The 27,933-nt window shown below is 37.2% G+C and overlaps 1 protein-coding gene across 12 annotated transcripts in view; it reads left to right on the forward strand.

The window, feature by feature from the left end:
• Lrrk (Leucine-rich repeat kinase) overlaps positions 1-27,933 on the forward strand; it is a 638,733-nt gene that overhangs the window by 588,757 nt on the left and 22,043 nt on the right. For 10 of the 12 annotated variants that reach the window (XM_068364492.1, XM_068364493.1, XM_068364495.1 and 7 more), the window contains 10 exons: positions 348-558; positions 2,910-2,993; positions 5,287-5,510; positions 10,707-10,781; positions 14,552-14,750; positions 14,969-15,175; positions 17,761-18,012; positions 18,176-18,317; positions 18,815-18,924; positions 20,541-20,663. In XM_068364492.1, the coding sequence (XP_068220593.1) occupies positions 348-558; positions 2,910-2,993; positions 5,287-5,510; positions 10,707-10,781; positions 14,552-14,750; positions 14,969-15,175; positions 17,761-18,012; positions 18,176-18,317; positions 18,815-18,924; positions 20,541-20,663 (1,627 nt within the window). The remainder of the gene's footprint in view (positions 1-347; positions 559-2,909; positions 2,994-5,286; positions 5,511-10,706; positions 10,782-14,551; positions 14,751-14,968; positions 15,176-17,760; positions 18,013-18,175; positions 18,318-18,814; positions 18,925-20,540; positions 20,664-27,933) is intronic. The other 2 variants (XM_068364490.1, XM_068364491.1) reach the window with 2 other exon arrangements.

Genomic DNA, 27,933 nt, shown 5'->3' on the forward strand with positions numbered 1-27,933 from the left:
TCATCAACAGTCTTTTACTATATGGTAATAGTTTTTATGAGGGATAATACAAATAAAAATGGCATTCCTAAACAGTTGGAGGCGAAGAATACCAATGATTTACCGTTATGGATTCACAGTGTCTTACGTGTTCGTAAAAAAGATTTATTAGAAACAAAATAGAAACTTGGTAATAATACTAAATACTTTTTTTATTTGTTTTTAAACTATTTTTTTATTTAAAAGAAAATCAGCAGTAAAGTTTTTCAACTTTACACTAACTACTGTGGTTCTCCATACTTAAAATAACTTGATAGAATTTATTCTTGTTTTAAATTTTTTATTCTGATTATTGAATTTTCCAATAGGTACCCAACTTTGGGCACAAGATTTGTGCATACAAGTGAAGGAAAATTCCTAGTGACCCGGTTGGTACCATGTCCAATGTGCCTTGAATGTCATGGTCAGCATGAGGGGCCAGGGAATCATCCACAAGCACGACATTTGCCTGATAATTGGGGCTCGTTTGTGGAAATGAATCCTCTTTATTGTTCCATGACAGCATCTCAGATATCTCAAGTAAGTTCTGTTTGAATTGATATCAAGGCAGGAATATGAATAGAATTTTAAGAAAAATTATGAATATGGTAACATTTCATTATTATTGGATGGAATTCTTGAACAATTTTAGTTAAGGGAAGTTTTGAATTATGTGTATAAAACTGCTTTTATCAAGAAAGATGCTTTGGCCTCAAAAGATTGTACCTTTATCCTTCTAACCCTTGATGGTCATTTACTGAAGTAACTTTTACGGCTATATTTTCTCTTTGTCTATAAGGTCATTGAAATTGAGGCCTATGATGTCAGTAGAATAGGTATACAGTATATATTAAGAATTCCAACTTGGGATAGATACTTTAAGATTACTGCATGGAAGCCAAAACTGAATAAATATCATCATGCTTTATTTCAAGATCTTGAATTTTCAAAGCCAAAAACCTTGTGATTATAGTGGTGTTTATTCTGTTGAATTGGTATTAGGTCATTTTACAAAAAGAAACAAAACTTGATTTTATGAAATAGCTAATTTTTGTGTTTGTACAATTATTAAAGGATAATGTACCTTGAAGGATAATGTAATAATTTAATCATGTTATGTATAAGAATTTTCATTATTTGGGTATGGTGTTGGATCTTAACTTTCCTGTTTTGTAACTAACATTTAACCAGGTTTATTCTAATTGTCTTTCATTTAAATTAATCTTACCATAGAATCACAATCTATTAATCAAGAAGTGCAACTTTCATGACCTTACAATAGACAAAAAGAGATTTATCTCATTGCCTTCTTCCTCCATTTGGGACCAGCTAACACAGTGTATGACTAAACCATGTCACCCAGGAGAGACTGTAAGAGCTGGTACTGGATGCTACATTTGGGTTTTGTATCAGATTGATTTAGTCGTGCGGAGTATTGACATGTCCTCTCTCTCTCTCTCACACATACATTAGTGCTTCATTATTGATCTGTGATTACGGTTAGTCACCCCATTTTTTTGCAAATTTTACAGAGGTATCCAGAATATTAGGTAATTTGTTACAGAGGTACCCAGAATATTAGTCATGTCATCTCCTGTTAAGAAAACTAAGTATCATTTGGATTGCAATACTAATAGGTTGTACCTAGACACTATTGACTGACATTTAATTTGTATTCCTCATCAAAGGTTTAAATGTAATGAAGCTCCGTTTGACAAATTATCTGAGGTTGGTTAAAACTATAACTAAAGATAGGAATGTTGAATGTGAAAAGATGTGAAGTAACATTCCTGGAACTAATTTTAATGTGAAATAGTATTCTGTGAGTCTTACAACAGTGCAGATATAAACAATAAGAGTTAAAAGTTCAAATGTATAGCATAAATATAAGTCTTGAGTCCTATATGGATCAGTTTGCATTGCATTTAGATTTTGTTTTAGATATATTATCATCTGTAATTTTATCCAGTCTTCTGCAGATGATACTTATATCTTGTTTGCCAGTAGCTGATAGGGTTTCAGTTTCTGCCTTTTGTCTACAACTACAGTGGTTAGTAGCTTATCCTTGCCTCATGCTTATAATTTTATTCCTTGTATTAAAGTGCATAAAGTTAATTCTAGTCCTATTTCTAATACTATTCGTGAGAAGTCTATGATGGAGATGGGTTGTCTTCAATAAAGCTTGATTTCTCCCTCCACTCTTCCTTTTGTTTCTAGACAAAGCATCGAGTTATGTGATTACTACTCAGTAGCTAGGTCCATTGTCATGGGCATCCAACCCAATCATCATCTTATCAGAGCCTGTTTCTGATTCAAGGGTCAGTCTACAGATGGATTTCCTAAGGTCTTAAAGCCATGGATCCAGTACATTATACTATATCTTACGGTAGACACTATCACATTTTTTTTTTTCCTCCTACACTTTCAGTACAGATATGACAGATGTAATCTGTGGTAAGATTTTAGGCCAGTTTTTATCAAATCTCAAGTTTGACATGGCTTACAAAAGTCGTTTTCTTACAGACAGGAATAGGTGAGGGCCCCTCTTAAAGGAAATGGCTTATATGAGATCAGTAACCTTGCTTTTGTTGATCCAAATGTTATAATTAAGAGGTAAGTGTGGATGCTAGTATGTCTAGATCCCGCAGTGTCCTCCAGCAGACATAGTGCAGTTACCATGTGTTATCTAGTCCCAGATGAGGTGAGATGACGATAAGCAAAGGTTATTCATCTCTATTTGTTATAAGGTCATGAAGCTCACATCTTTAAGTTAATAGATTATGATTCTAAAGTATGTATTTCTTGTCTTCTTTAAACCTTATGGAATGATTATTTGAAAAGTCAGGAGAGAATCATTTTCTTTTATTGAAATACTAATAACTTTCTCTCAGGATCTGAATGCTTCACATACCTCCTCCTTAGAACGCTCCATTCTTACTAACAGCTTGATGGGAAGTTTGGTGAATTCTCAACAGGTAAATATTAGTAAATCCTCTCTTTTGTGGAATCCATGTACATTTTATCGACTTCAAATTTTCTGAAATCCAGCAGCCAAAGTCATGGATAAAGTTTATTTTCAGCATACCCTTTTATTTGCTATCCATGGTAATGAAGGACTTGCTTGTATGAAACTTCTCATAACTTACAAGTTTCCCCTCCTATTAACCTTTCATTTTATTAATTGCCAGACGTCTCATAGAACAAGTAACAAATATAATTACGTACTATACATCATAACTTTATGCTCAAATTTATTTTTAAGGGGTAAAGTGTTTTATACAGTGATTAATCTACATGATCAAACATCTCTAGAATATGAAACAAGCATGTACTGTATATAGTAATTACTAATGAAACAGAATAAGATTTTTTATATTGAAAAGGAATGATCAAGGATTCAACCTTGGCACTTACAGTTTCAAAAGTAATAAATTCATATTTTGATTATAACTGTTTTAATCATTCTTCTTATTATTAACATAAAGTCAGGTTTAACAGTGTAAATTATGTTACGTAATGTAGTTATGAATAAATTGGGAAGCTAGTGACTTATGAAAGTAATCCTGGGGCTGTAACAGTAACACAGATAACATAATGAAAATACAGTAGTTTATTGTATGTGTAAATTGCTCCACAATAAACAGTACTACAATCACAATTTCTGGGAGGTTTTAAGAGACTGTCCAATTAACAACACTTAAATGTATAGCTACATTAATTTCACACAATCATTGTTTTTCATCACAGCAATTTCATCTCAATAAAGTTTTCTTTTCTTAATATGCCTACTTTTGAGGTTTGACAATAAAGTATCTTACTTTCCATACTCAAACCTGTATATATACCCATCCGGATTCCAGTCACTAATTAACTTTTCCTGGTCCCACAAGCTGGTAATTTTCAGAAACTATCATGAGCTTTGTAACACAGAAACTATTTTCAACTATGAATCTTATAAATTAATTTCAATGCTAAGCATTTTAATGTTTTTAGGGATAAAAAAACCCAAATAGCAATCGGTTGAAAATGTAAGCAAACACAATATAAAGGCTATTGTGTTACAGGGCACAACAAAAATGACGCATAACTAGCTAATGCAAGAAAATGCAAAAAGAAGGAATAGTTACAGCTGTTACAACAATTTAAGATAGTTAATTTTTAAAATTTTTAAAATCTGAATACTGTATATTTCAAGCTGCTACCCAGTTGACCAAGATATGGTAACAATGGAAAAAAGGAAAATTTGAACCAGACTCTTTAATGACAGGAATAAAAACTTTCCATGTAAGACGGTACAAAGTCCAGGAGACCAAATTAACATAAGACGTCAAATCATGATTACACAACACTTCATGAAAGTCATAGAGGATTATGAAAGTTGAAGTTTGCTTGGAAAATGCAGAACTGAATGAAATTGGTGAAAGTATTTTGGTCTTATTTGTCATGAATATGGTGAAGGGTGAGAAGACCATTAGAAGACTGGAAAATCTGTTACATATTTTACAATTTCCTTCCAATTTTATTTTTAACCACAATACTTAATAGGAGACAACATTTAGTTCTTTTTTTTTAATTTCTAAAGGAAAGAATACTGTATGAATTAGTCATGTTTCTTTTCAAAATATAACATGTTTTGAAATTTGTAAAGTACAAATGATTTTGCTACGAAGTTCTAAAACTTTATATTATATCTTCTACTGCTTCTTCTATCATCCATATTAGTCCCACTGTGTAGGAGAGACGGCTGCTTGAGTCAACTTTCTCCATTTATTTCTATTCCTCGCATCTTCTTTCTCCAGTTCCACCTCACCCATATTCATCCTCACCACATCCATCCACCTGATCTGCTGATGCCTCACTCTCCTCCTCCTCCTCCCCCCCCAACATTGGCATGTTCTTAACTCTTTTGATTGGTTCCACCTCCTCCCTTCTTATTACATGACTAGTATTCCAGATGAGCTTCCCTTACCTTCTTTTTTACATTACATATACCACACAGTCTTCTTATATCGTTTAGTTGTTCATCTTTTTCCCATGCTCCAATTTCTCCTATTGTGCTTACATTCAGTAGCATGGTAGCAGGTACTGTATTACACAAGGGACACTTTTGAATAACTAATTTCAATATTAATTTTGTACTTATCCATTCACTGCTATTTAGTTTGTATCAGGTCTATAAAATTCATAAAAATGTATTAGCTGTTTTTCCTTATTGTTTGCAACTTTTACAAACTATGCATATTTTGATGTCTGAATAATTTTTGACAGGGTCATTTGGGTTCACTTAATATTAACGGAGTTTCGCCACAACCTGGCGGAAGGTCGTCAACTTCTTCAACAAATGCTGGAGGTATAGGTGGTGGTATATCTCCAGCTGGAGCAGCAGGTGGTAATAATATGTCCCCTCAACTTCCAAGACGCAGTTGGGGCTCGCGGGAATCGTACACATCCGATGGAGACAGTGGTGTTGGAGCAGAATCGACTACTTCAAGGTTTGTTTTGAAACTAGTTAAGATGGGATTGAATGTTGCAGTGGGTTATAAGATGGAAAGTACAGTCTGACCTCCTTATCTGCTGATTCGGTAATGTAGGATTCACTTATGCACTGTTAAACATTTGTTACCAATTTAGAAAATTATGGACGGTAATTCACTTATACATGACCAATTGTTTGAATGAAGATGGATGGTTTTCTTTTTCAATAGTGTGATTTTATTGCCTGTAGGAAGTTGAGAGTTTGGTAGATTGTTCTCATAAAGATAGAGTTGGTAAAAAAATTTTAAATTTTAGTAAAAGGAAAATCAAAGAAACAGTCTTCCAGGAACTAGTCTTATTATCCAATTTCCCAGAGCCAAAGGAAAGTCCCCTTCACCACTCTGAGACTTCTGGTTTTAAAGGGAAAGAAAATTATCCTTTAGCTTTCTTATTCAGTTGATAAAATAGATGTAAGTAGCATTGCATGTACCTAATTTTATCCTTTTATGATATAGTTAAAGGGTTTTCTTCTAGAAAGAATATACAGTTTTACCCTAGCAAATAAGAGTAACCAGAAAATAAAATATTTTATATAGATTCTAATTATAGTTTCTTTTACTCTAAAATCACCATTTTTTTTAAAGGAAACTAACTTGAAATAAAAACATTTTAAATAACCTTACTCCCTTTTTGAGAAATAGAGAGATAAATTGGGAATAAACTTATATATATGTCTGGCTTTAATTTTATTTGTGCAGGTGTTTGTTTCTTAGGTCAGTAGTAGTCAGTGGTCGAGCTCCATCACAGGAACTTTAGTTTTAAAAACATATACTGTATGTATTTAGAACCTCTTGATAATTTCAATTGGTAATATCCTTATGAAGTATGGGTATGCTTTGACCGGACACACAGCACTAAATAGTTTGCATTGTTGGTGATAATGTTTTTATGCAGTTGTTTGCTTTTTCATTACTGTTTTACTGTTATTATTATAATTATTATTATTATCCTCCTCATCATCATACTGGACATTATCATGTTATTACTACAGCAATTTACAGTACAGCGATATACAGTACAGTGAGCCCTCGTTTATCGTGGTAGATAGGTTCCAGACCCGGCCGCGATAGGTGAAAATCCGCGAAGTAGGGACACCATATTTACGTATTTATTTAACATGTATATTCAGACTTTTAAAACCTTCCCTTGTACGTAGTACTGTTAACAAACTACCCTTTAATGTACAGAACACTTAATGCATGTACTACAGTACCCTAAACTAAAACAGGCACAAATATTAAAGGCGATTTTATATCATGCGTTTCCTAAACACGCCAAAAAGCATGATAAAAAATGGCAACCAATGTTTTGTTTACGTTTATCTCAGATCATAATGAAGAAACAAACGCGTTTACACATCTGTGTCTAGGTTAGTTTTTGCATCGATTATATTGATTATTCAGTACAGTATGTTGATTTTGTTATTACCAATGTTTTACTTAATTTTTCTTAGGACTTCCAAATGAAATGTTTTTCTTTATGACGCCGCCTGAAACGGCGGCGTCATAAAGTACGCTCCATCTTCGATCGTAATAAACAAATGAAGGCATTTAACGCGCATGATGAAAGTGATAAATAATGATATTACAGTAAAAGCTTTTAGAAAATATGTTATTACAAATATTATTTACCGTATCTATATAAAATCATACAGTACATACGTAGCAAACAGGAAAGCAATTTACAAGAGAGAGAGAGAGAGAGAGAGAGAGAGAGAGAGAGAGTTGTTTTACGTACGTAAATGTAAATTTTAAACAAAAAAATATGATAGGTTATAACATGTATATTCAGACTTTTAAAACCTTCCCTTTAACTTAATGCATACTAAACTAAAACAGGCACAAATATTAAAATGTTAGAATATTAAAGTAAAACATGTATAAAAAAAATAAAGATTGTTACTGTACTCACCACGAAAGAAGTTGAAGAAAAACTTGAATGATGATGGCGATGAATTTGCTGCACAGTAGAAATGATGATGATGAAGCTGATGATGTCTTCTACTGTGCAGCCAATGATAGTATTTTACGTCTCTTCAGACGGAGGTGTCTTTTCCTGGGACACCTCTTCAACTTCTTCCTGGGACACTTCTTCAATTTCTTCCGAAGGCGTAGTAGCAGGAGGAACTGGCTCTTTTTGCGAGGCTGGAAGAACATTGTGATCGGAAGTTGCTGCCGCTGCTTCTTTTTTCGCTCGAAGAGCATCCTGTAGGAAGTCATGTCGTCATCGATCTTGTTGCAGAATTGCATAGAACGAACCATATCCTCGTCCCACTCTTGCGACATTTCTTTCAACTCCTTCGCAAGGTTGCAGAGCTTGGCAAGCCGTTCTAATGTTAAGCCCGTTTCTGACATTTTCTTGGGTCTCTTCCTGTGTTTCACTGTCTTCTTCACTGGCCGATTTCGTCAGGTCTTCTAGGTCTGCGTCAGTTAGGGGCTGGAAATGGCAGTCCAACAACTTGTCAACGTCTTCAGTCGTCATGTCGCCAAACCCGTCACCTCCAATTATCGCAGCCAACTGCACAGATTTGCGTATTGCAGAGTGTTGAATCTCAGCAGGTGTAAATCCCTCGTCATCGTAAACAATCTGGGGCCACAACTTCTTCCAGCTCGCATTGACAGTAGCAGGTTTCATTTCTTGCAGTGCCTTCTGGATGTTCTGCAGGCACGTGGCTATTGTGTACTTCCGCCAGTACGCCTTCAAATTGAAAGTTTCATCCTCATCATCTTGGGCAGCATCCACACACGCAACGAGGTCCGCCAAGGTATTCTTCGTGTAGAGGGCCATGAACGCCCTGATAACCCCCTGGTCCATCAGTTGAATTAATGACGTGGTGTTGGGTGGCAGGAACTCAACCTGAATGCCCTCATGCGACAGATCAGTTGCGTGTGCACCAGCATTATCCATAAGGAGAAGGATCTTAAATGGCAAGCCCTTCTCTACGAGATATTTGCTGACTTGCGGGATAAAACACTGGTGGAACCAGTTGGAGGTCAGCATCTTCGTAATCCATGCTTTTTGATTATGCATCCAGTACATGGGAAGGAGATTCTTATTTTTATTTTTCAAAGCGCGAGGATTTTTCGACTTGTAAATAAGCCCCGGCTTTAGCAAAAATCCAGCAGCATTGCCACACATCACGAGGGTTACGCAATCTTTGAACGCTTTAAAGCCAGAGGCTTTGGCTTCTTCTTTAAACAGGAAAGTTCGCGACGGCATTCTCTTCCAAAACAAGCCGGTCTCATCCATATTAAACACTTGTTCCGGCTTGTATCCACCTTCAGCGATAATGTTCTTGAACGTCTTGTTCGCGTAAGTTTCAGCAGCGGTAGTGTCAGCGGAAGCAGCCTCGCCATGCAGGGAAACGCTTTTCAGGCCGAAGCGTTTCTGGAACTTCGCGAACCATCCTTTGCTGGCGGAAAAACGTTGTTTCTGAGGCTGGGAATCAGTGGATGTCCCTGGTTGAGGTTCATCTACATCATCTTCGTCTTCTTCAGCATGGTCACCATCGTCGTCTTGAGGTTCCTTTGCCGCAAAATTCTCATACAAGCCCAAAGCCTTGGTTCGGATGGTGTTCGTATCCAAGGCTATGTTCTTCTTCCGGCAGTCGGCAATCCAGACTGCTTAAGCACCTTCCATACGGACGATCGTTTTATTACGCGTGGTGACGACTCGCTTCGCTGATCTGCTAAAGGTGATGGCAGCCGTCTTTCTAATGTTCGCCTCGTCCTTCTTGATGTAGCGAACGGTGGATTCGTTCACTCCAAAATGGCGGGCTGCGGCCGCGTAACTTCTGCCTTCTTTTAACATATCGAGAAGTGTCACCTTCTCAGCAATCGTCATCATCTTTCGGTGGCGTTTAGGCTCACTACCAGCCTTAGTAGAAGCAGAACGCTTGGGAGCCATTGTACAGTAGGGGTTAAACAGAAAGTTCTACAAATAGTTCAACTTAAAACAGTCACGCACAGCACAGATTAAAGTTCACAGTAACGTAGCAGCATCTACCCGGCGAGAGAGCGGCAAACAAAGTGGCCGCAAAAGGATGCTGCGGGTTGGAAAAGCGGTCAAAACCCCAATCACAGGCTAGATTTCAAAACTTGGGATCTGATTCGTCATCTATCAGCACTTGAACCAATCACAGTCTGTCTTACATGCTACGTAGTAGTTACCAATTCAAATACAAGGTACTACGTATACAGCTTTACGTACGCTATTTTATGCTTGTTTGGTTGTAGGATATGTACGCTTATTCGAGATGTGATTTTTGCAACAAAGAATATTATTGGATGCAGTACTACGTACGTATACATACAAAAGATTCATGGAAAAGATGCACATCCATTACATTTGTAGTAGTAGCCATCAGCAGCCTTACACCATTCAAATACGGTATGACTGCATCTGATTTGCGTTTCATGTTCGATTTAATTTTACTACGTACTGTATACTGAATTATCGTATGATCACATTCTCTTTTCGTGTTTTATTTCTTTCTGTACTGAATTATATGTCATATGTAATGCAATGAACCATCAGTAAGAGCAGATATTACTAATTACAGTATTAATGGAATTAACGAAATACGTATTTGGGGTCTTCATATATCGCGGTATTTTCGAAATTTCCGGAAAATCCGCGATATATGTATATACATGCGTTATGAAAAAAATCCGCGAAGTGGTGAATCCGCGATAGTCGAACCACGAAGTAGCAAGGGCTCACTGTATTATACTTGTATTTTTGTAATTAACAGTTTAAAAGGCACTTAAGTATTTGAGAGACCAAATAGGGATATTGTTGTTGCCAGTATAAGATACTGTACTATGTTATTGTTAAAGTACAGTACATTCAGTGCTGTGAAAAAAAAAAGACATTCTTAGAGTTTAAATTGCCTATTATCTGTGGAATTAAAAATCCAGGGGAATGGGGTTATGAATGAAATGGCTGCAGATAAGGAGGTTTTACTGTTTAAGTAAGCATTATTTTCCACCTATGATTTTGAGTTTGGAATATTTTCCATAGAAAATCTAAAGGGAAAGCATTAACTAACAACTTTTGAATAGATGTGAAAAGGCTGGTGATTTCTGAATCTTTAAAGGTATCTCTCGAATAAAACATTTCTTTAATACTGAATTCTGTCTCTTTTGTTTTAGCTTACAAGGACCAATATCTTTGAGATCAGCATGGAATACATATGACAATATAATCAGCACACAAAATACTCCAACGTAATTACAGAGTTTATTTTTTGCAGATAGTTTATCCTAAATAAACTGCTTAAGTAAGATTCCCTAAACATTATAGTATGTAGCTGTTTTTAAAATCTTGTAGTAAATAGTAAAGATTTAATGCAAACAGTATTACAAATACTTTACTGTAATGCTTTCAGTATGATTTCTTTATGCTGTTAAATCCCATAAACTGAAGATTATTTGATCAAATTAGACTTTCATTGTTGATTGCTGATGCACAAGAATAGTTTTGATATTAATACAAGCAGTTGGATAAGCATAAAAGACTCACATGAGGCATTTGCAATATGAATCGATTTCAATGGATCTATATTGTTCTTGAAGCAAAGCCTTGGTAACAATCTAAAATCCCAAGAGTTTATTCTAGAGTACTCTTACTACTGTACTATTAGCCCCTTTAGTAACTGCGGGTGGTCAGTAGTTGTTACCACCATTATCTGTTTACAGCACTGTATCTCTTTTATTTTTTTTTTAAGCAAGTTCTTGTCCTTTCAATGTACGAATTTTGTGAGGGTATATTGTTTTTGAGGAATACTACGGCATTACATTATTGTTAGTCGAGCTTGATATGTCAGATATCACCTTGCATTCTTAAAAAATTAGTCTATGATATTTGCATGACCTTTAAGGCAAACAAGGTATGGTAGGAAATATATGCCTACACTTACACCGAGTAGTGTGGCCTATTCTTTCCAAATTCTCCTGTCCTCATACACCCAACCACACTGAGATTACCAAACAATTCTTCTTCGATCAAGGACTTAACTACTGCACTGTAACTGTTCATTGGCTACTTTCCTATTGATAAGGGTAGAAGAGACTCTTTAGATATGTTAAGTAGCTCTTCTAGGAGAAGGACACTCCAAACTGAAACCATTGTTCTCTAGTCTTTGGTAGTGCCATAGCCTCCTTACTAAGGTCTTCCACTGTCTTTGGGTAGAGTTATCTTGTTTGAGAATACTCTCGGGCACACTATTCTATCTTAATTATCTTCCTCTTGTTTTGTTTGAAGTTTTTTAATAAATATATATAGGAAAGAATCATTTTAATAATGTTACTGTTCTTGAATATTTTAATTGTTCATTAATTCTCATATAGATTATACACTTCCTTATTTATTTTCCTCACTGGGCTATTTTTTCTTGTTGGAGCCCTTGTGCTTATAGCATCCTGATTTTCCTACTGTGGTTGTAGCTTAGCTTGTAATAATAATGTCACTCTTCTTTTGGAAGTTGAACCAAGAAGAGTTTTCTGTTTTTTAACTGGTTGACATTGCTTGTTTGGCAGGAGCATTTAGTTTTATTTTAGGTAATTTTACATTTGTCATTTCAATAATGTTGACAGAAACAATATTTTAACAAACGTAAGAAAGACTCCAACATTAAATTTGACTGTTTGCGATGGCATAGTAATTTATGGGCAAAAAACTATTATATTGAAAATAATAAAAACTGATATCAGGTGAGGGCACAAAACATACCTGAAGTCAAGTTAGTGTAAGCAATCGGGCATGCAAGTCAGACTTACTGCCTACAAGCAAAGACTCACTGGCCTTCTGAGAATTATGAAGAAAGTTAAATGACTTGAGGTCTTTTTAAGGTTCATCACTAACAAAACTTGTCTGGTTAGTGAGAATTGGCATGTCATATCATTTCCAACGCCTCAATAAACAACTACTCTCTTCTCTAGAATTCCCTTTGAACTAAGAAATTACAGTACAGTTCTTTCAGTCTTCGATCGTTTACGACGTAGAAGTTTTACCCCTGCATAGTGAACTATTCAATCCCATAAACACTTGAACTTGAAACATACTTTCCCAGACAGACCGGTGAGATATCGTACACCTCACATCAGTTATTTAGAAAACAGTGCTTCCCTGTGCATGAATGCTAACAAATCTAACAAGGTAGACATATTAAAATGTAATTAACACTTCTCACAATCTGGAAGGGGGATACATCTTGGTCTCACCGATGTGACTAAAAACTGAATAACGTGTTCTCACCAATGTTATTGAAAAACTGAATACAGTACCATGAAATTGCTGGCTCTCCTCACCATTAATTGCTAGATTGTTTCATTACTTTACTAGAGGCATATATCCTTTTTGTAAGGTAAGAAAATGGGAACATTTAAAAAAAAATTTGAGGTAAACAATAAACAGCTTCTGGATAAAAAGCAATATTAACATCAGGCAAGTATAGAAATAACAAATTTTATTATTAAAATTCTGGTTTTGTTCTATATTACTCCCTATGAATTCATTCAGTCAATTGATTTACAGAGCTGTCTGCTAAACCCATTTTCATTTGGGGTAACATTTCTATCAAAAGAAACTACAGTATTAATTATCAACCTTATCTCATCAAGTGGGTATCACAATTATATGGTAGTTGTTCCCTTACCACATGTGAGGCAAGCTAAGAATTATATTCTGTGGTCCAATATTCCTAGTCTGTATTACTGCTGTCCCTCCATCTCATTAAATGTGGTATTAAGAAGATGAAATTCAGTTAAATTCACTGAAATGAAATATATAGGTTTTATGATAATATTTATCATTTTAATACTTATCTGATTTTCATTGGAATTCCCAACCATCTCCCCACTTACAGTGGTTTTTTTAAAGCAAAAGTGAGATACTGCAAATAGGTGATGGTGGTTCCACCTATCAACCATCTGCTGATATTAAAGGGGTCTGTAGTAGCAGTAGAAATACACATAAAAATTCTTTTTTAGTTAGATCTTGTTACCGACACTTCTCAAAGAACAATGTAGCAAATTAATTGAAATTATTATATTAAAAGTTGGTTAGTCTGGAAAGGAATTTTTTTATTTTAGGGAAACAGATTTTATTGGTTCTTCTTTAATACTATACAGTATTTACACTGTAGGTCTCAAGTCACCTAATTATTTCTTACTCAGCTAGTTATCTCCAGTATGGCTTTGAAGTTCATGTAAATAATTTTCTAAATAGGGGGTTCATAATTTGATTGAAAAATAAAAGAGTTGTAATGTCTTTGCATTTGATTGGTATTATTGTAACAATTTATGTACAGTATGTTGTGTGGTTAGATTTTTGTGTGCCATTAGAGTTTGATGTTATTACGTTTGCTACGTGTTTTTCAAATTATGAGAGGGTCATGTGGTACTTTACGTATTTTTTGAGAAAATAAGAGCATGGCGAATAAAGCCGTTGGTTTTATCTGCAACTAGTTCAGATGTGAAATAATGTTTTCTCTTTGTGGTATTGACATGTTATAAAGTGATGGGACTTTTCTGTTCCAGCTTTAATAGTTTAAAAGTCTTGTGAAAATTTATTTCACTTAGTTTAGAATTTTGATACTGTACCTCGTGTTTTTCTGTTAGATAAGTTTTATAGGGTTTTGAATACTACCAGACTTCATTGTAATTTCTATCTAAAGGTATTGTTTTATGTTTACATATAATTCCATATAAATACTACATAAAAAAATACTAATTGTATTGATCATGTTTAAGTTCCAAATATTTGTTCTTGACAATTCGACTTAGGATCAGTACAAAAATATATTACTGCATAAGTTATATTAAAATTATATTCATTATTCTATATTTTATTAAAGATACTTAGAACATCACTTTACCCATGAAATGTTCATGATTTTAGCTAGTTTCATTAACATTTGACAGTGTGCAGATAATCTCTTACATGCACTAAAGAAAAAATCTTCTGTGCTTTAATTTGATTTTGCCTATTTTTTCAGTCGCAAGCCATCAGCCGAAGGTCGTCCTGACTTGGATAACATTGGAAATAATGAGGGAGAAAGTTCTGGGGTTCAAGAAGTAACTCCTGTGGTTTACTCCTTCATGGTTGAAGAGTGTATATTAGCTGCATATACAGCTCGCTCAGTTCCATGCCCACTCCATGCTGATCTCCTGTTGGCTCAAGTTGCACCAGACACTGTATGTTTATTATTTTTAAGATCTTTATTAAATATATATCTTTAGTCTAATAATTTGTGAATATTAAATCTGTGATGTCTTTGAAACTAAATGAAAAATTCAAGTTTGTTTCCTTACGGTATATTATTATATTTAATATCTCTGTAGATTGATTGCTTTATTATTATTATTATTACTGATTATTATTATTATTATTATTATTATTATTATTATTACAGGTGTTCCTAGATTTAGGTGATCGGTATTTAGTTCGGCCAGATTCCATCAAGCAAGGAAAGCTTTTAGGAAGAGGTGGCTTTGGATTTGTCTTCCAGGGTACTTGTCGCAACAGAGTTAGTGGGGCACCTATGGATGTAGCTTTGAAAATGCTACAACCTGTTGATCCTGGCACCATTGCAAATCAAAGTGCTATTGTCGCTTACAAAGTGAGTTATACAAAAATAAAGCATTTTTTATGAATTGTAAAGCATACATTTTTAAGATAGTTCATGTCAAGTAGTGTAGTTCTGCAGTATTAATTGTCTTTAAAGATTCATTAAGAATACAGGATTTTCTATGGTAATGGTTACCTAGTTTCTCTTAATCTGGAAGCATAACTCTTCAGTACAAGTTCTTCCTCTTATTTATACAATGTAGATCTGTGGACGTAGATCAGTTGCAGCAAATGGTGTAGTGGAAGCAGATGTACGTCAGAGTGAATGAAGGTTGTAAAGTGTTGGGGCAGTGAAAGGAGTGGTTAAAAGTAGAGGGTTAGGAATGAATGTAAAGAGAGTTCTGTATGAGAAAATGATCGTACCAAGTGTGATTTATGGATCAAAGTTGTGGGGAATGAAAGTGACGGAGAGACAGAAATTGAATGTGTTCGAGATGTAGCGTCTGAGGAGTATGGCTGGTGTATTTCGATAGATAGGGTTAGAAACGAAGTAGTGAGGGCGAGAACGGGTTTAAGAAATTATTTAGCATGGATATGAATGTGTTAAGTGGTTTGGCCATGTAGAGAGAATGGAAAGTGGCTGTCTGTTGAAGAAGGTGAGGAATGCAAGAGTTGATGGGAGAGGTACAAGAGGAAGTCCAAGATTTGGGTGGATGGATGGAGTGAAGAAAGCTCTCGGTGATAGGAGGATAGATGTGAGAGGGGCAAGGGGGCATGCTAGAAATACGAATGAATGGCGAGCGATTGTGACACAGTTCTGGTAGGCCCTACTGCTTCCTCCAGTTGCCTGGGGACTGCTGACGTAGCAGCAGTATGGGATTCAGCATAATAAACTTCACATGTGGTGGATAACGGGGGAGGGTGGGCTGTGGGATGTCAGCAATTGTATAAATTTTCATGGAGATCTGTTCTACTTGTATATCATAAAGCTCTAAATTTTATTTTGTGAAAGAAAAGTGGAATTTGGGTAAGCGGGAAATAATATTAAACAGAGGCCCATGAGGCCATGCACAAGTAAACTCAGGTCCATGAGGCTTAGAAATGTTCAAAACTTTTTTTTATGCATAGCCAATACAGTATTCCATGTATGCAAATTCATGATATACAGTAACTAATTTGCTTTCCATATATTTCCGCGCAAAACAAGCCCTTCAGATAAGAAAAGGTCGAAAATTAGAGCAAATTTTAATGAATTTAGGTCATATCTGCTGAATAAGATGACTGGTGAATTACAAAACCATCAGTGTATAGGCTTGCTTTTGCTGTATACTTAGAAATCCAAAATAAATTAAGTAAAGATTTTATATCATGATTTTGCTGAACACCGCCTAAAACTGGAACCCTTGCTTTAAGTTCCATCGCCAATCATAACGAACAAACGAATATATTTTAAAGTATTTACGAATCTGTGTAAAGGTTTGCTTTTGCAATAACAGATATCTTACCAAGTACTGGTTATGTAATAATGTTAAAAATAAGTGGAATAAAAGCAATTTTATATCATGTTTTTCCTAAAAACGCTGTCAAAAACAGAAAGCATTTCTTTTGTTGACGTTTCTTTGCTGGTTATAACGAATAAATGAACATATTTACACGTGCAAGTTATAACCAAGGATACTGAGAGCTTTTAGCAAAGATGTTGTTATCAGAAATATTCTACTTACCATATCCCTGAAAATTCCTACATGTTGCATTAGAGGAAAAGCATTTCATTTGTGTTTAGTCATCAATAACAAATTACTGCTAATGACAGTATGGTGGGACAGAGTGGATTAGGCCACCTTCCAAGTTTTTTGTTCTCTAATCTAGTTCTGCTAAGTGTAATATACTGATTTTTTACAACAACTCTAATTGAGTTAGCCTTTGGTATCATACATTTTAAGTCTACTTTATTAAAGTAGTTTCTTGTCGATTTTATTTTGTCTTAGCCTATTGCTATTATGTAGTACAGTAAAGCATCATGCACTATTACATGAAGACCATGCATATACATGAATGTTCTTTGATTAGTTCCGAAAAATATTCCCGGATGAAAGATGCTGGATTATAGATCGTGGACCCATATTTGTTTTTTCATCATTTAATTAAAATTTTCATCTGTATTGTACAATATTTTTCATTTCATTATGCTTTACTTTTCTCCCTCTTTTGTGTGAGGCTATATATATTTTAAATATTATTGTGAAAGCTTGCATAACAAGTTACTGTGATTGCCCCTTTGATTCTGGCTATATGAATATGTGCACATTATGAATGAAGAAATATCGGGTTAAATTATTTTTACAATATTGTTACAAATCATTTTCAATGTGCTATCACCTATTCCAAATATTTCTTGATACCCTAGATTCTATCATCACTCCTCTTATACTGAATCATTATTATTTTGTTTTGACTTTAATACATTTGCTATGATTTTCATGACGGCATAGTAACATATTTTGGTCATTGTGACCTACAGAGTAAATAGGAATAGATTCTATACTCATTAATAAGACTCGTAGAAAGAAAATTATCATCTAAAGCTTGATATGAATTACTGTGATGTCTATACAAATCTTATTATTGCTTTTCTAGGCTCTGCAGAGTAAATGGGAACGAGATCCACTTCAGCATGCTTGCAAAGCGTACTGCTCAGCAAGACAAGAAGTGAATATTCTACTCTCATTACGTCATCCACACATTGTGCCTCTGGTTGGTGTATGTCCACGTCCACTAGCATTAGTACTTGAATTAGCACCGCAAAGGGCTTTAGACCAGTGCTTAAAGCATTATCAACGTTCAGGAGCCAGATTATCCCTCCATACCCTGCAAGCTGTCATATTACAGGTTAGATGAATATTTTCTTTTTAAAAATATTTTGTATATAATATTTAGGTTGCATTTTTAAACTAGATTTCCATTATAAATTGGAAAGAGTTGTTACTGCTTATTATTATCTTGTGTTTATGAGTATCATTTCAATGAAGAATTGCATTTTACCTTTGTTCAGGTTGCCAAGGCTTTAGAGTATCTTCATGGCCAACATATTATTTACCGAGACCTGAAAAGTGAGAATGTTTTAGTTTGGGAGCTTCCACCCCCATTCCATCATCACCCTCAACCTAAAGTTGATGTCCGGTTAGCAGATTATGGTAAGATTATCAAAAACATTGTATCAAGTCTATTTAGTTCTAGAGTTTATCATTAATACTGATTGAAGAAAGACAATGCTAGGTACTTTATGAACAGTATTTTTTTATTTGAATGTTTCCCTTTGTTGAGCTTTAAATGCATCAGTATATTTTGAATAAGATTTTTTTAACAAAATTTGAATAGACTATCTTCATGCTTTTTGAGTAACAGTAGGATGTAGTAGTGGATACCTACAATTATTCAAATTATGTTATTTCCTTGAAAGCATCTTAATTATGAAGAGCGTCAAGTAATTTTGTGAGGAGTGGGACATGATACTGCTAATTGTGCACAGAACAGTATTTTCTTTCAAATTTATAAAACTTAAATATCATCTTCACTCCTTCAAGCTATAAGTCAAGAAGGTTTATTCCTCTAAGCTCCAACCTCCCTCTATCAACAAATCACATTCCCCTGAGGTAACATAAATACCCATAAATACCTCATTGTGTTGCAGGTATCAGTCGTTCCAGCTTACCCACTGGTACAAAGGGTTTTGGTGGAACAGAAGGGTTTATGGCACCAGAAATGATGAGACACAATGGTGAAGAAGAGTATACTGAAAAGGTAAGATATTAGTGATGGAATGTATTTTACTCATCTTATGGTGTTAGAGCATAATACAGTAACTGTGTATTTGTATATTTTTATTCTCTGCATTTACTTTCACACCTTTATGAATCCTCCATTTTTATTCTTTGCCAAGTTGTGTTATCAATGTTAGTGTTATTACATCTGAAGAGGTTTGCTTTGAAACAAGTCATCAACCTCCTATGTCTATGCAGACACAGTAGGTGTCCCTAACAACTTTCAAACCTTAGGTTTACTTCTTGATATAAAGAAAGTTCTGATAAATATAAGGTTTCTGATGGTACACTTCCCCTTACTATGATAATCGTGAACTTAATTTATTCTGTTATAGTTTATAAATTGTGTTATGTTAGAACTCACAAATGCTGTAAAAAAAATTTGCCTAAAATATGCCATGAATATTAAAATGATTTAGATGTAATTACTGTAAATGTTTTATAATGTTTCTTTGTGTTAATATATAAACCTGCCTATATTATGGTATCCAATATTTTATACAGTATGACATATTTTAAAAACAACCTTTACATTTATGAGTATGGACACCTTAACTTTATATACAATTGAAATTTTTGTTGCTATTTAGGGAAGAGTTCACAGTCAAGAATTCCCTTTTATAGTCAACTCTGTAGTTGATTTCTATTAGAGAAGTGATTGCCATCAGAGAGCATGCAAATTCAGGGAAAAAGAGTACATAATGGAATTATCATTAGCTTTCTTCATTTTCAGTATTGACTGTCACTTATTGTGATTTGAATTCATTCACATCTTTATAAAGCTATTTTGTTCGATAGACGAAATATCAGATCACAGACTTGCATTTTCAGAACAGAACTGTAATGTGGGTTTGAAGTGATTTTTCAAATTTTATTGGATGCATATTCAATTAGGATAAGATTACCCATTGTGCGTCATTGGATATTTTGACTTTTACAGTATATACTGTACAGTGATTGTGTCCACAAGATAACCTTTTAAATATTTCTCATAAAAAGTTTCTCAATATAAAATTATCCAATTGAAGTGAGTTATGTTTTTAGAATGGGTTAGAAATTATGCATACTATTGGTAGTAGGAGTCCAGTTAAACACCATGGTCTTAAAACATGATACCCATATTTTGCAGATGTAGAGGTGTTTGAGTCATTCATATATTTCTTGCAGCTACACAAGGACTTTAGTAAACGAGTGCCCAAAAGGTTTTATCTCAAATAAACTGAGACAAAAGTAGTTATGCACTTTGAGCTACCAACTCCCATTGACATAGGACAAATTGAAAGTGTCCTCCCTCCATAGTGCATTGCTTTTCTGGTTTATTACTGATAGCAAATAAAAAGAATTCAAGGACATTTTATATCTGAATTTCTTATTTTGTTTTTATAGAAAACATGAATTACTGTAAATCCTAGTTTATGTGGGAAATGTACTGTACTGTATTATAGATCTTTACAGCATATACTAATGCTTCCATTTTCTATGTTGATTTTTGTGGTCATTGTCATTTTTATTTTGCTTACAAGCAAAATTATAATTATATTTAATCTTAGTGCCACAATATATTGGATGCCTGGTGTTGATTTTTTTTCTTTTCAGGTTGACTGTTTTTCATTTGGCATGTTTATGTATGAGCTGCTAACTACTCATCAGCCGTATGAACACTGTGATAATGTTAAAGAACATGTCTTAGAAGGAGGGAGACCTGCTCTTACTCATCGGGTAAGTATCCTCTCAATATTTTAGGTAAACAGTAGACTACACCAACACCCTGGTATACGACGATTTGATGAACATATATTTGAAGATACAAGGGAGGCAGATACAATTGCTGTTCCAGGTGTTGAGGTGCCAGTGATGGGAGATGAGAATGAGAGAGAGATTACAATAGATGAAGTGAGGAGAGCACTAGATGAAACGAGAGTAGGAAAAGCATCTGGTATGGATGGTGTGAAAGCTGAGATGTTGAAGGAAGGGGGTGTGACTGTACTTGAATGGTTGGTGAGATTGTTCAATATGTGTTTTGTGTTGTCAATGGTACCAGTAGATTGGGTTTGTGCATGTATTGTACCACTATACAAGGGTAAGGGAGATGTGCATGAGTGTAGTAATTCAAGAGGTATTAGTTTGTTGAGTGTAGTTGGAAAAGTGTATGGTAGAGTATTGATTAATAGGATTAAGGATAAAACAGAGAATGCAATCTTGGAAGTACAGGGTGGTTTTAGAAGAGGTAGGGGTTGTATGAATCAGATTTTTACAGTTAGGCAGATATGCGAGAAATTTTTAAATATTTAACTTAGCCGGTGAATATATAGCTGCAACTCTGTTGCTCGACAGACAAACTCTACGGAAAAAACTCGCCAGCGATCGCTACACAGGTTGCGGGTGTGCCCAACAGCGCCATCTGTCGACCAGATACCCAGCTCTTATGTAAACAAAGACTCAATTTTCTCTCTGTCGACGTGTCGACAAGACGTACTTTACTCGCTGTTGAAACCTGGAGTTTTTCCCATCATATTTGGTGAAGTACTATATTCTGGTTTGAGCTTTCGCAGTGCAGGTGTTTTACCTTCATCTTAAATCTTGAACTCGTTTTGGATAGATTTAATTTTGGTGACAAAGAGAGTATGGACTTTCTTTCACTTTTAAATGGCCGACCCTTCCCTTAGACGGAAGTGTGTTTAGGCTTTTAGTAATTATCTTATCACGTTATAAATTAATTATAGATTTTCCTCTTCGATTAACTTTCCATTTATAATAAACATAAAAAATAAATTTTAATGTTTTGTTTATATGCGACCTTTCCTGAGAGTAGGCGGTCCTAACTTGGAAACCGAAGTTAATCAACGTTGAGCCCTTTATATCGTAAATAGCTTTTAAAGAGCTAAGGATTTAAAACTTTTTAAATGAAATATTTTATGAAAGAATTTCTTTGAATAGTCTTCGTACCTTTTTCAAAGATGAATTAACGTTTAGTTTATTTATGCTACGCAGTTGTTGACGTTCAGGACGTTCAACATGCGCTCTATCGTTACGATAGAGAGAGAGTGTATTACGGTTTCACTTTGCAGAAAGAGTAAATCGATTCTGACGTTTTGTTCATTCTTTCTAAGCTTAAATGTTTTAAATTCTATGTTAAAGGAACTTTTTAATTGAAAAACCTTTCAGTTTTTTCCTTTGGTCAAATAACATGTTTTTTTTGACGAAATGTAATTGGGCTCTTCTTTTAGGTGCGAAATCAAGAGAGAAAGAGAGAGAGAGATAGAGACGGAGGGAGAGAGAGGAGAGAAAACGTTCCGTTCAAGCGGGTAACGTTGTTCTCGAGTTGCTCTCGTCCCTAGTCTCGGTACGGGGAGAAAGGATAAAACGTTTTTAGTTTTTATTCTCGTCCCCAGGCTATGTGCGGTTAGAGATTGAAAACGTAGTTTTGAAGGAACTAGTGTTTAGTCTCTTCCCCAGCCACTGAAATTTTTATCTTAAAATATGTTTTCTGTTTTTTGCTGGTATTAATGAGCTTGCATTATACGACTGATTTCGCAATTACTACCTTTTGATAAGGGTAGAATTGCGTGCTTCAGGTAGAAATCAGTAAAAGTTTCGATTTCAGTGAAATAAGTGCAAAACAGAAAATCAAAGTGATAAAGTGATATTGCGCAAAGTGTTACAGTGTTGCGTCCGAGGGTTCGTCTGTTCGTGCCTGTCGTTCACCTAGTCCGGGACCTCTTGCAAGCTCCCAAACAGGGGAGAAGTAATGTCGAACGACTTATGGGTTCGAGAGGCCTTGATCAACGAACAGACGTTTCCCTCTATGGTATCGGGTGTATCTTACCAAGATCTCCCCTACCATAAGACGAGAGAGACGTTTTTTCTCCTCGTCATCCGAAGGCTTTTCGCATAAGAAACCTGTCACAAGGTTTTGAAGCCCTTAAGCGAAAGTCAGTCCTTTCAGGACAGGTCCAGCGTCCTGGTTACAGCCATTAGGACAGCTCTGACCCTATGCAGTCATCGGATAACTGCTCGCCGCCTAACAAAAGCGTAACACAGACTCCGAGAGTTTTTTGTTGGCAAAGTGTTGCGGTCACAGACGTTACCCTCGTCTCTTACCACAACCATTTCCGTTGATCCTTAATGGGTTGTATGGCAAGACATGCAGAATATGCTTGCCTCCCTTATGGAAGACTATTCTGCCGATTAGTCCGTTGAGTCTAGCCGTTTATCTCATCGATATCCTGGCTTTCAGCCAACCTAACGTTCCTTTGTGCTTCCTGTTGACGTTGGCGTAGCTAAGTCACGTCAGTCAGGTTGTTTAGAACCACACTCGATGCGGTCTCGTGTGGATTTTCAGCCGCATTTGGACGTTAGGCCACTTGCTGATGCTCCTGTTGACGTTCAAGACGTTCGCTAACAATCGGAGTTGACTTGTTTTGACGCTGTGCGTCAACCTCCGCATTCTAGAGTTGTTTTGACTGCTCAGTCTAGGCAGTCAAAGCAGTCTCGAGTGGACGCTGTGCGTCCTCACGCACCTGTTGTGGTTGACAGTTCAGTTGTTGACAGTTCACAGACTGTCAAGCAGTTACATGACGTTGCGTTTCTGGTCCGCTACTAATGCACCAGTGAGTGTGGACTCTGCTTGTAAAGCATTGCCACCACGGTAGGTCTCTCCCTTGCTTGAGACTCAGCTTTTATCGGACAAGGTTCCTGTAGATGAGGAAGTTGCTGTTCCCCCTCCTACTGATATTCCCTTGAGGACTCTGTCAGATGAAGAGGAGCCTAAAGCTGCTTAGCCCTCTATGGACTTTAATTAAATCATGATGATTTTTTTTTAAGGATCTTTGTCCGGATCTTTTTGTAACTGCTGCTCCTCGTTCGCCTAAACGTCAGAGCTTACACTAGGCCTAGCTATTTCGAAGCCGTTGTTTTTAAGCTAGTGCTCTCTCGCTCTCCTAGAGAGCTTTACGTTGGCTAGGCGACTGGTTTATCACCAGGAGGAGTTTGGGGGATACAGCCTTTGCTTTCCCTTCTTTTAAACTGGCTTATAGAGCGAGAGTCTGATATGACACAAGAGAAGTTCTCGGCTTGGGAGTTCATGCCTCTGCCCAGATAGACTTCTCAAATCTCGTAGACTCTCCCTGGCGCCTGGCCAGGAGATGCTCCAAGTTTTTTACAGGTCAACTTCACAGCTGTTTTCGAGCCTTTGAAGTTTTGCTGTACAATTATGTCATGCATAAACAAGGCTTTCAGGGATGGAAAGCGGTACCGCCTCAGTCGCTAACCCCGTCTGTTGCCGCACCTGCTCCCGTAGACCCTAAATGGGCTTTGCTGTAAGACATGCAGTCCAAGCTTGCGTCCTTGATAGAGGACTTTAATGCGGAGAAGGTTGCTGCCGAACCTTCTGGCCAACAACCTTCCAACCGGTCGGTTGTGCGCCCTGTTGACGCTGAGGTAACCTTCTCGCGTCTGCCAGTTGAGGTGGTTCCTCCACTGATGCGACCCAGTGTGGGTTGCCAGCCGCACGTTGACGTTAAGCGACGCTCGGAGGTGGTTGTTGACGTTCAGGACGTTCAACAACCAGCAGAGGTGACTTGTTTTGACGCAGTGCGTCAACCTCAGCAACCCGGTATGGTGTTGACTGCACAACCCAGACGGTCTAGACAGTCTCGGGTGGACGCTGTGCTTCCTCGCGCACCCATGGTTGTTGACAGTTCACAGACTGTGCAGCAGTTCCATGATGTTGCGTCCGGCTCCGTCACGCATGCACCAGTGCGACCGGACTCAGCGAGCCAGACGTTGCCCACTCCGTTGCCGTTTCCTCATCAGTTTTCGGATGAGGAACCCTCTGATGAGGACGTTGCTGAACAACAAGACGATCAGCCCCCAGAATAGATCAAGCCCTGCTATCCATCCAGAAGATGCTGAAGAAGGAACGCTGCTCAGTCAGGCTGTGGATGAGTCTGGTATGGACGCTGTCATCCGTGGAACAATTTGTGTCACTAGGAAGACTACACCTCCGTCCTCTTCAATACCATCTAGCTTTTCACTGGAAAAAGGACAAGACGCTAGAAGCGGTCTCGATCCCGGTTTCCGAAAAGATAAAGTCTTGTCTGACTTGGTGGAAGGACAATATCAACCTAAGAGAGGGTCTTCCCCTGGCTGTTCAGACTCCCAACCACGTTCTCTTCTCGGACGCATCGGACGTGGGCTGGGGCGCGACACTAGACGGTCGGGAATGCTCAGGACTGTGGAACTCGAGTCAGAGGAGCATGCATATCAACTGCAAGGAGCTGTTGGCAGTACATCTGGCCTTGAAAAGCTTCAAGTCTCTCCTTCGAGGCAAAGTGGTGGAAGTTAACTCGGACAACACCACGGCCTTGGCGTACATCTCCAAACAAGGAGGTACCCACTCACTGACGTTGTACGAGATCGCAAGGGACCTGCTCATCTGGTCAAAAGGTCAAGACATCTCCCTAGTAACGAGGTTCATCCAAGGCGACTTGAACGTCATAGCAGATTGTCTCAGTCGGAAAGGGCAAGTAATTCCAACCGAATGGACCCTCCACAAGGATGTGTGCAAGAGACTTTGGGCCACTTGGGGTAAACCATCCATAGATCTCTTTGCAACCTCGCTGACCAAGAGGCTTCCAATCTATTGCTCTCCAGTCCCGGACCCAGCAGCAATACATATAGATGCTTTCGTCCTAGATTGGTCACATTTGGATCTCTACGCATTCCCACCGTTCAAGATTGTCAACAAGGTACTGCAGAAGTTCGCCTCTCACGAAGGGACAAGGTTGACGTTAGTTGCTTCCCTCTGGCCCGCGAGAGAATGGTTCACCGAGATACTTCGATGGTTAGTAGACGTTCCCAGAAGTCTTCCTCTAAGGGTAGACCTTCTACGTCAGCCACACGTAAAGAAGGTACTCCAAAGCCTCCACGCTCTTCGTCTGACTGCCTTCAGACTATCGAAAGACTCTCGAGAGCTAGAGGCTTTTCGAAGGAAGCAGCCAGTGCGATTGCTAGAGCAAGGAGAGCGTCTTCCATTAGAGTCTACCAGTCGAAGTGGGAAGTCTTTCGAGACTGGTGCAAGTCAGTTTCTGTATCCTCGACCAGTACCTCTGTAGCTCAAATAGCTGATTTTCTCTTATACCTGAGAAAAGGACGATCCCTTTCAGCTCCCACTATCAAGGGCTACGGAAGCATGTTGGCATCGGTCTTCCGGCATAGAGGCTTAGATCTTTCCAAACATAAAGATCTGCAAGACCTCCTTAAGTCTTTTGAGACCACCAAGGAGCGTCGTTTGGCTACCCCTGGATGGAATTTAGACATGGTACTAAGATTCCTCATGTCAGACAGGTTGGAGCCGTTACAATCAGCCTCCCTGAAAGATCTCACTCTTAAGACGCTTTTCCTGGTATGCTTAGCCTCGGCTAAAAGAGTCAGTGAGATTCATGCCTTCAGCAAGAACATCGGATTTTCGTCGGAAAAAGCCACTTGTTCGCTGCAACTTGGTTTTCTAGCCAAAAATGAGCTGCCTTCTCGGCCTTGGCCTAAATCTTTCGATATTCCCAGCTTATCGTAGATCGTAGGCAATGAACTAGAAAGAGTCTTATGCCCTGTTAGAGCTCTTAAGTTCTATTTAAAGCGTACTAAACCTTTACGAGGCCAATCTGAAGCTTTATGGTGTTCAGTTAAGAAACCATCCTTGCCTATGTCAAAGAATGCTTGGTCAGACTTTATCAGATTGTTAATACGAGAAGCTCATTCACATCTGAGTGAGGAAGACCGAACTTTGCTTGAGGTGAAGACGCACGAAGTTAGAGCTGTAACAACTTCCGTGGCCTTTAAGCAAAATATATCTCTGCAAAGTATAATGGACGCAACCTATTGGAGAAGCAAGTCAGTGTTCGCGTCATTTTACTTGAAAGATGTCCAGTCTCTTTACGAGAACTGCTACACACTGGGACCATTCGTAGCAGCGAGTGCAGTAGTGGGTGAGGGCTCAACCACTACAATTCCCTAATTCCTTATCCTTTTAATCTGTCTCTTGAAATGTTGTTTTTTATGGGTTGTCCGGAAGGCTAAGAAGCCTTTCGCATCCTGGTTGATTTGGCGGGTGGTCAAAGTCATTTCTTGAGAGCACCTAGATTAGGGGTTTGATGAGGTCCTGTTGTATGGGTTGCAACCCTTGATACTTCAGCTCCTAGGGGTCGATCAGCATCCTAAGAGGATCGCGAGGCTCCGTAAGGAAGACGTACTTAAAAGGCAGAGTAATTGTTCAAGTCGACTTCCTTACCAGGTACCTATTTATTTTGTTTTTGTTATTTTGATAACTTCTAAAATGAAATAAAAAACTCTTAGCTCATAAAATGTAAACATATATTACTGGTCTCTACCCACCATCCTGGGTGTGAATCAGCTATATATTCACCGGCTAAGTTAAATATTTAAAAATGATATTTTAATTATAAAATAAATTTTTGAATATACTTACCCGGTGAATATATAAATTAAATGACCCTCCCTTCCTCCCCAATAGAGACGCAGTGGGACAAGGAGAAAATTGAGTCTTTGTTTACATAAGAGCTGGGTATCTGGTCGACAGATGGCGCTGTTGGGCACACCCGCAACCTGTGTAGCGATCGCTGGCGAGTTTTTTCCGTAGAGTTTGTCTGTCGAGCAACAGAGTTGCAGCTATATATTCACCGGGTAAGTATATTCAAAAATTTATTTTATAATTAAAATATCATATTTAGCAAAAGGTAAGGAGGTGTATGTTGCGTTTATGGATCTGGAGAAAGCATATGATAGAGCTGATAGGGAAGCAATGTGGAATGTGATGAGGTTATATGGAGTTGGTGGAAGGTTGTTGCAAGCAGTGAAAAGTTTCTACAAAGGTAGTAAAGCATGTGTTAGAATAGGAAATGAAGTGAGTGATTGGTTTCCGGTGAGAGTGGGGCTGAGACAGGGATGTGTGATGTCGCCGTGGTTGTTTAAC

The sequence above is a fragment of the Palaemon carinicauda genome, chromosome 41 (genome assembly GCF_036898095.1).
Source record: "Palaemon carinicauda isolate YSFRI2023 chromosome 41, ASM3689809v2, whole genome shotgun sequence".
Lineage (NCBI taxonomy): Eukaryota > Metazoa > Arthropoda > Malacostraca > Decapoda > Palaemonidae > Palaemon > Palaemon carinicauda.